The sequence below is a fragment of the Hyperolius riggenbachi genome, chromosome 7 (genome assembly GCF_040937935.1).
Source record: "Hyperolius riggenbachi isolate aHypRig1 chromosome 7, aHypRig1.pri, whole genome shotgun sequence".
Taxonomy (NCBI): Eukaryota; Metazoa; Chordata; class Amphibia; order Anura; family Hyperoliidae; genus Hyperolius; species Hyperolius riggenbachi.
Genome location: NC_090652.1, coordinates 296,083,123 through 296,092,868, shown reverse-complemented (window position 1 = coordinate 296,092,868; position 9,746 = coordinate 296,083,123). Strand labels below are relative to the sequence as shown.

The window sequence follows — 9,746 nt, the reverse complement described above, 5'->3', positions numbered from 1 at the left end:
CACAATATCAGATATACAGACCCCCCCCCCCCCCCCCGATGATCTATTTGAGAAAAGGTAAAGATTTATTGTGGGAAAGGGGGTATCAGCTACTGATTGGGATGAAATTCAATCCTAGGTTAAAGTTCCTCTTTAAAAAGTCTACATGAAGCAAAATTTTAAAATGAGATGCCTACCTCAGCAGTGAGAAGCCTTTGCATAGTTCACTAAACATTTTCCACAAGAGTTTGTTGAATATGTGTCTCATGGCCGCTCTCCTACAGTTAGCAATAGCATCTGTATGTGCATGTGTGAGTAAGGTTCACAAAGCTGCTCATGCATGGCCTTTTTCTTCCATGCAGAAGCAGCTTTGTACTACTGAGCATGTGCGGAACATACTCGTGCATGCCCAGTACCCATGCATTCGTTAGGGATGAGCGAGAATGATTTGGAAAGTGTGAAATCATCTTGCGGAGGGTGCTGGCTGTGTAGACAAGAGTTAAGTCACCTAGGCTGTTGCCTCCCTTCCGATGCATTCCATGTCACGTTCCATCTTCTTACACTTCCCTCCTAAACCGGAACTTCCGCTCCGAAGGCATAAGTGTAAGAAGATGGAATGCGTCTTGGAACGTATTGGATAGGAGGCGGCGGATTAGGTGAGTTAACCCTTACACAGAGTGCCTTCCCCCAGACGACACCAGTGATGAGCAAAAAATGCTGACGTTTTTGTATTCATTTTCCTTAAAAATAATGAAAAGTTAGACTTTTGAGTGAAAATGCCTTTTAAATGATTTTGTACTATGTACTATGTTCGTGGTTTTTCGTTTAAAAAAAAAAAAAGAAACCCAATAAATTGCTATTAACGCAAGCGGCACGGCAGCTCAGATTAGAGATTATTAGAGACACCCCTTATTCAAAAATAAACCAGTCCAACAGTGACGTAGGGTGACGCAACAACGCAGAGTTGCTTATATAAGGAACACTCAGCATCGGACGATGCAGTTATTACGGAAATGAATGTCAAAATGGGTAAGACAAAAGATTTAGATGACTTTGAACGATGGATGATCATCGGTGCAAGAAAAGCTGGTGCTGCGTCTCTGAAACAAGGACTCTTTTAGGATTTTCTTGCCCAACAGTATTTCAGGTGTTTAAAGAGTGGCAGTTGAGAAAAAAAAAACTTCAAGCAATATAAGGACTATTCTGGTCGAAAAAGGCTGGTGAAGGTGAGAGGTGATAGGTGAGTAGCACACATAGTCCACAGCAACAAATGGGCATCAACACAACAAATTACAGCTGAATTCAGGCGGACTTTGAAAAGGATGGACTTTAGCTGCAGGAAACCATTAAGAGTGCCTTTGCTATCACAGAGAAAAATAGGAAAATACGCCGGTTGTGGGCCCTTGCCACCGTGCTCGATAGGTCTCAAATTGTTTTGAGGGACATCAATTTAGAGTTTAACCTGCTTCCATGGCCAGCTCAGTCCCCTGACCTCAAAGCTACTGGGCATTTGTGGGACGAGGTCCAGAGATCACTTCAAACCTTGGAAATGCCAACATCCAATCTGACCAACTTAGAGCTGCCAGTATGCCAGCATGGGCCAACATGCCTCAGCAACGGTATCAGCATCTTGTAGAGTCCATGCCAAGAAGAATATCGGCTGTGATCAGAGCTAAAGGTGGACCAACTCATAAGATGTGGTCTCTAATTTTTTGGCCACTCAGGCCTAGTGCACACCAGAGCGGTTCTGCTGCGGTTTGCGATCTGCTTGCGGGTGCGGATCCGCTAGGGTAATGTATTTCAATGGGGTGGTGCACACCAGAGCGGGAGGCGTTTTGCAGAAACGCATACTCCCGGGCTGCTGCAGATTTTGGATTGCGGATGCGTTTTTGCCTCAATGTATAGGAAAAACGCAAACCGCTCTGAAAAACGGCACTTCAGGGCCCATTCACACCTGAGCGGGAATCGCACGATTCCCGCTCGCGGCAAACCGCTAGCGGTTCTGCAAGAACCGCTACACATTGTAGCCAGTGGCCGTGTTCTCACTGCCGCGGTTGCGGTTAGCGATAACCGCAACCGCGTTGCATGCAGCGGTTTGCCGGCGACGAGCGTTCCGCGATTTGCGATCGTGATTAGCGTGCATAGCACGCTAATCGCGATCGCTCCAAAACCGCCGCAGTGTCCAGTGATTTTTCCGCGCTAATCGCGGGAAAATCACTCCCGCAGAACGCCGGCGGTAATCGCCGGCGTTCTGCGATTGTAAGTGTGAATGGGCCCTTAGAGCGGTTTGCCAGGCGTTTTTTGTTACAGTAGCTGTTCAGTAACAGCTTTACTGTAACAATATATGAAATCTACTACACCAAAAACGCTTCACAAAACCGCAAAATGCTAGCTGAAACGCCTCAGAAAAAGAAGAAAAAGCGTTTCAAAATCTGCTAGCATTTTGCGGATCTGCTAGCGGGTTTTGGTGTGCACCAGGCCTCAGTTGTATTTACGCAACTATATTTTCAAAACTGAAAATAGCACTTTCGATTAAAAATAAATAAATAAATAAATCACAGCTGGACGCTACTCATCTTCCATAGTCTTCATCCCCAGGACCAAATCCAAGCACCGAGTGCTGCAATTTGGCTTTGGCGGCTAAATGACAGGTGACCCCTGTGCTGACAGTGGCTATACGATAACTGAGCAGCAGCGCCCAAATGAACAGCGCCTTCTCAAGCTTGTCCCCCCCCCCCCCCCCCCCACACACACACACTCCCATCAGCATGCAGGGGGTCACAGAGGCAGTGGTGCAGCAATGCTATATGCAGACATATGAGACACATTGCTTTGTCATGTAGGCAGTGCTCTGCTATAGGCATTCAGGCAGAGGTGATGGCAGAGCCTGATGACCTCCAGCATGCCAGCCCTGCGTACAGGTCACAGTAGGGGCAGCAGCCTGGCAGGGAATGTGCTGGGCTCACATAGCACAGCAGGTGCCCCGTGTGCCTGCCTGATGGGACTATCCACACCCAGCAGAACCCTCAGCCCAGCTCTGACATTCAATCCGGCCAGCAAATGTTATCATCAACACAAGAGGAGAGGGAGTGAGAGCAGGGGGAGGGAGGGGGAGCAGAGGAGGGAGGGGGAGCACAGGAGGAATCTCAGGCAAGGAGTGCACTGACAGCCGACTATCCACTAACTACAGCCAGCCTGGGGGGTCCATAGCCAGCCCGAGCCACCGCTACACACACCGATCACTGAGGGGGGTCACTGCAGCCTTCTCCGCTGGTGGGTAAGGGAACAGCTTCCTATGAGTGTGAGATACAGAGAGGAGCCAGGATGGGATAGGAGGGAAGGCAACAACTCAGCACTGGCAGAGGACACAGCGACCACCTACCTGCCCAGCTATACTTACCTAAGCCTACCTACCTGCCTGGCCAGCATGGAGATCGAGTGTGCCATGGAGGTCATGGAGCAGGACGACTTCCCGGAGGTAAGAGACTCGCTATATCGACTTCTCCTTCCCATCAATATCTGCTGCAGGGAGCCAGGACTGTGCAACCCCACTGATGTCCGATGTGTCTGCAAATATATATATATATATATATATATATATATATATATATATATATATATATATATATATATATATATATATATATATATATATATATATATATATATATATATATATATATATATATATTTTTTTTTTTTTTTTTTTTTTTTTTTCTCAACACAACATTATCACAGCAAGTACCCCTTTATGACACTTGCCGATGCCGAGTACCCCCTATTGAGACTAGACTAACATCATCTCAAGTACACCTTGACACATATGTACACTGGTTAGGAGTATTCAATTTTAATGTACAGCTGCTTTATGTTGCTCCTTTTAATAATGCTTTTAATAATTAACTTTAAATACTCTTTCAGAAAAAAAAAAAAAAAAAAAAAAAATTATATATATATATATATATATATATATATATATATAGATAGATAGATAGATAGATAGATAGATAGATAGATAGATAGATAGATAGATAGATAGATAGATAGAGGGGCTCACAATCTAATCCCTACCACAGTCATATGTCTATGTATGTATCCTGTAGTGTATGTATCGTAGTCTAGGGCCAATTTAGGGGGAAGCCTATTAACTTATCTGTATATTTTTGGGATGTGGGAGGAAACCTGAGTGCCCACAGGAAACCCACACAGACACGGGGAGAACATACAAACTCCTTGCAGATGTTGACCTGGCTGGGATTCAAACCGGGGACCCAGCACTGCAAGGCGAGAGCGCTAACCACTACGCCACCATGCGCTTTTCTCCCGGCAGATTTCAAGTGTTTCAGGGCTGCAGCCACTTAGAGCTCGTACACGCTGTCAACTGATGTCATCATCACCTGAACCCCCCTGCGCCATCGATGAGCCTTGCAGCAGCTGATAACATTGCAGGGGGGGGGGGGGGATTGGCAGGTGGATGATGGAGGGATGGAGAGCGGCGCATGCGTGATTTCATGCAGAGGGCAGGGGAGCGGCACGAACAATGGGATTGCCGTTACTTGGGTACATCCGTCCAGCAGACTGCTTGCGGGTGTCAGTGGTCATCAGGTGCCATGCACATGCCTGATTGTCGGCTGAGGTGGTCGTTATCCGCCGCCTCAGCCGATTTATAATGCGATAATCCAAACATTTGTATAGTGCTTCTGTCCTGTTGGACTCAAAGCGCTCAAGAGCTGCAGCCGCTAAGTGCAGCTCAAGACGCCACTCTGCAGCGTTAGGGAGTCTTGCCTTGAACTCTCTACTGAATAGGTACTGACCCCAGACAGGATTCAAACCCTGGTCTCCCATGTCAAAGGCGCCCTTAACCAGTACACTATCTGACTTCAGTCAGGCTTGTGCACGAAGCTTTACGACGTGCTCCACGGGCAACCAGGTTCATTGCCTTGCCCAAAGGCTCCTTATTGTTTTACAGACTGACGCGCGATAACTAATGACTTTGCGCGCAAAGGCGGGATATCATGTGATAAACATCAGTATCACGTAATATCACTGCAGATCACGCAAACGGAATGCAGATCACGCGTTATAACTGCACACAACACATCCCACGACCCGCTTCAAACTTTGCGTGCGATCAGCGTAGAACAAACACCCCCCCCCCCAGAAAAAACCCTTCTAAATACACACTAAATAGTGCAGTTGACAACAGCAGGAAACTAAATTACACAGTGCGCGTAAAGAATATCGCGCACAATGATTTACGCCGTATTGAATTAACTCACATGTTTCACAGCACCGTTGCTGCTTTCAGTACCAAACTCTATCTGCTTATTATCACGTGAAAAGCACGCTTATCGTGCGAACCGCAATGCTGTACTTGCGATAAAAATTACCCCGCAATCTCTAAACTGCTCGCGTGCAACAAGCGCGCACAATGGTTTGCGCGTGAAAAGCGTTAACATGTGATAACTGTGCTATCATGCTTTAGTGAATCCAGCCCTATGTATCGATCTATCTATATCTATATACTGGTGGCGTATGCTAAACTGGGCAGGGCAGGAGTGTGCGCTCCATCTCTCTGGCTGTTGCATTTGTCACCTTGTCCCAGCCAGGCATGCTTCATCCAATCAGTGCCGCGGCCTATCATCACCAGGCGGGCAGGAGGGGGCGTGTGCAGGGCAGCAGGGCTGTGGATTCGGTACAAAAATCCACCGACTCAGACTCCTCAGGTTAGGATTCCACCGACTCCGACTCCTCAACTCAGACAGCTCTAATTTGCATATTACAATCTTGTTGAATGAAAGGATGTAACATGAAATGCATCTCTTAACTACCAATGCTTAGGAATTTTAAAAGACAACTGACGTGAGAGGGATATGGAGGCTGCCATATTTATTCCCTTTTAAACAATACCAGTTACCTGGATATCCAGCGGATCTTCTGCCTCAAGACTTAGGCTGCTTTCACAGTGGGGGACGTTAAAGTCCCACGTTACAGCAGCCAGTAACGCAGCCTAACTCACAGCACTGGAAAATCAATGTGCTGTTCACAGTGCACACATTGCGTTAGGGTATAACGCTGCACGTTAAATGAAAGTGCAGCATGCTGCACGTTATACCCCTATAGAGCTGTGTTAGATTGTTTGCACATGCTCAGTGACTAGCCACATGGCTAATTAATATTCACTGCACTGTGGTGACTGGTGGTGGGACTCGTAGTGTTGTCCGGATCGTTCATTTGATCCGGAGTCGAATCATCCGGATCATCACAATGAAAGATTCGGTTCACAGTGGATGTCTGTCTGGAAGAAACAGGAACATACAGAATGTACAGTGCATGGAAAGTCCTGTCCTGCTAGTCATTTCACCCAGTCTGCTTCCCTAGTCAAATGATTCAAATGATTCGGTTCAAAGATCCGGATCTTTTCAATGATCCGATTCGAATGATCCGAATCCTTAAAAAGATCCGGACTTCCCATCACTAACCTGGAGCGGCTGCTTTGAGAGCTGCATAACGTGGCTCAATCTGACGTCCAACTTTCAACACCACCGCGCGTTGCGTTAGGGGCACGTTATGCGACCATAGCGTCCCCTAAAACGCAACGTCTTGGTGTGAAAGTAGCCTAAAACTAGTCCTTGGTAATAGTACTTGTAGAAGACAGGAACAAAGAACATCTATCAGGCCCTAGGCAATGTAAGTGTGGGTACATGTAAGAATGATGTGCAGGTACTCTGCAGGGGAATGAGGAGATTGTAAACAGACAACACCTCTGTGTTCAATGTGCACAACATTCTCAGTGGATTCCCTGCAGCTCTGTGGGGAGTGCATATGTAGAGTATAGTACTACTGTGTAACAAAGTAAACCTGAGACAGATAAAATTAAAGTTTTATACATACCTGGGGCTTCCTCCAGCCGCCTTCAGGCTAATCAGTCCCTCGCTGTCCTCCTCCACCACCTGGATCTTCTGCTATGAGTCCAGGTACTTCGGCATAGTAATTGAATTTAGATCAGTGATTCATGAATGTGAGGAGTCGAAGAGCTGTATTGTGTATGCTGTGCCTGCATAGTATGGCTGCAACACTTAAAGCACACCTGAAGTGAGAATATGGAGACTGACGTACTTATTTCCTTTTAAACAATACCAGTTGCCTGGCAGCCCTGCTGACCTCTTTAGCTGCAGTAGTGTCTGAATGACACCTGAAACAAGCATTCAGCTAATCCAGTCAGACTTCAATCAGAGCACCTGATCTGCATGCTTGTTTAGGGTCTATGGCTAAAAGCATTGGAGGCAAAAGATCAACAGGACAGACAGGAAATCTGCATTGTTTAACTACTTGCCGACTGCTCCACGACAATTGGCGTGAGCAGTGCAGCAGCCCCAGGACCGATCCACGCCGATTAGCGTGAACGGCTGTCTATGGGGCTAGCAGGGGATCGCGCGCATCTCCTGCTTGGGGGGCGGAGCTCCCCCCCCCCCCCCCCTTCCGTCTCCGAGCGGCGATCGCCGCTCGAGAGACTTAGGGTAGTAAAGCACTGCGATCAGCAGCGCTGTACTGGGGACAGCCCCTGGGTGACACAGAAGTGATCGGCGGTGATAGGCTGAAGCCTATCACAGCCAATCGCAGTGATTGGCTGACTGGGGGACGGAAAGAGGGAGGGAAACCATTTAAAGAAATATGTTTTTTTTATTTCAAAAATAATAATAAAAATATTTACATAAAAAAAAATAAACACAGGGGGAGCGATCAGACCCCACCAACAGAGAGCTCTTTGCCTTAAAGCTGCAGTGGCCCAATTAAGTAAAAATGGCCTGGTCACTAGTGGGGTTTAACACCGCAGTCCTCAAGTGGTTAAAGGACAACTGTAACAAGAGGAATATGGAGGCAGCCATATTTATTTCCTTTTAAACAATAGCAGTTGCCTGGCAGCCCAGCTGATCTATTTGGCTGCAGTAGTGCCTGAATCACACACCTGAAACAAGCATACAGCTAATCTTGTCAGATGCATGTCTGCTGCTACATAGTTACATAGTTATTTTGGCTGAAAAAAGACATACGTCCATCGAGTTCAACCAGTACAAAGTACAACTCCAGCCCGTCCCCCACATACCCCTGTTGATCCAGAGGAAGGCGAAAAAAACCCCACCAGGCATGGTCCAATTAGCCCCAAATGGGAAAAATTCCTTCCTGACTCCAGATGGCAATCAGATAAAATCCCTGGATCAACATCATTAGGCATAACCTAGTAATTATAGCCATGGATGTCTTTCAACGCAAGGAAAGCATCTAAGCCCCCTTTAAATGCAGGTATAGAGTTTGCCATAACGACTTCCTGTGGCAATGCATTCCACATCTTAACCACTCTTACTGTAAAGAACCCTTTCCTAAATAAATGGCTAAAACGTTTTTCCTCCATGCGCAGCTCATGTCCTCTAGTCCTTTGAGAAGGCCTAGGGACAAAAAGCTCATCCGCCAAGCTATTATATTGCCCTCTAATGTATTTATACATGTTAATTAGATCTCCTCTAAGGCGTCTTTTCTCTAGACTAAATAAACCCAGTTTATCTAACCTTTCTTGGTAAGCGAGACCTTCCATCCCACGTATCAATTTTGTAGCTCGTCTCTGCACCTGCTCTAAAACTGCAATATCTTTTGTAATGTGGTGCCCAGAACTGAATTCCATATTCCAGATGTGGCCTTACTAGAGAGTTAAACAGGGGCAATATTATGCTAGCATCTCGAGTTTTTATTTCCCTTTTAATGCATCCCAAAATTTTGTTCGCTTTAGCTGCAGCGGCTTGGCATTGAGTACGATTATTTAGCTTGTTGTCGATGAGTACTCCTAAGTCCTTCTCCAAGTTTGATGTTCCCAACTGTATCCCATTTATTTTGTATGGTGCTAGACCATTGGTACGACCAAAATGCATGACTTTACATTTGTCAACATTGAATTTCATCTGCCATGTATGTGCCCATATAGCCATCCTATCCAGATCCTGTTGCAATATGACACTATCTTCCTGAGAGTTGATGATTCTGCACAATTTTGTATCATCTGCAAAAATAGCAACATTGCTCACTACTGCATCTACTAGGTCATTAATAAATAAATTGAAGAGCACTGGACCCAGTACAGACCCCTGTGGGACCCCACTGCTAACAGTCTCCCATTTTGAGTACGATCCATTGACCACAACTCTTTGTTTTCTGTCCATTAGCCAGTTCCCTATCCATGCACACAAACTCTTCCCCAGTCCTTGCATCCTCAACTTTTGCACCAGACTTCTGTGGGGAACAGTGTCGAAGGCCTTTGCAAAGTCCAAGTATATCACATCTACAGCATTCCCAATATCCATATTAGCATTCACTACCTCATAAAAGCTGAGCATGTTAGTCAAACAGGACCTGTCTTTAGTAAACCCATGTTGATGCTGAGAAATAAGATTATTTTCTACTATGAAGTCATGTATAGTATCTCTTAGTAACCCCTCAAATAGTTTGCATACAACTGATGTTAAGCTTACAGGTCTATAATTTCCTGGATCAGATTTTTTGCCCTTCTTAAATAATGGGAAAACGTGGGCTGTACGCCAATCCACTGGGACTCTGCTAGTTGCAAGAGAGTCACAAAAGATAAGATAAAGGGGCTTAGCTATAACTGAACTTAATTCTCTTAGGACCCGAGGATGCATGCCATCCGGGCCAGGTGCCTTGTCTATTTTTAATTTATTTAGTCTTGCCTTTACTTCTTCCTGCGTTAAGTATTTAAT

General features: G+C 45.9%; 1 protein-coding gene across 4 annotated transcripts in view; it reads left to right on the top strand.

Moving 5' to 3' along the window:
* Positions 1 to 3,113: 3,113 nt before the first annotated feature.
* Positions 3,114 to 9,746, top strand: part of PRKAG3 (protein kinase AMP-activated non-catalytic subunit gamma 3) — an 82,454-nt gene continuing 75,821 nt past the window's right edge. For all 4 annotated transcript variants that reach the window (XR_011022873.1, XR_011022874.1, XM_068246003.1 and 1 more), the window contains exon 1: positions 3,114 to 3,457. Coding sequence is in view for 2 of the 4 variants with exons in the window: in XM_068246003.1 (XP_068102104.1) it covers positions 3,275 to 3,457 (183 nt within the window). In the remaining 2 variants the exon portion in view is untranslated. The remainder of the gene's footprint in view (positions 3,458 to 9,746) is intronic.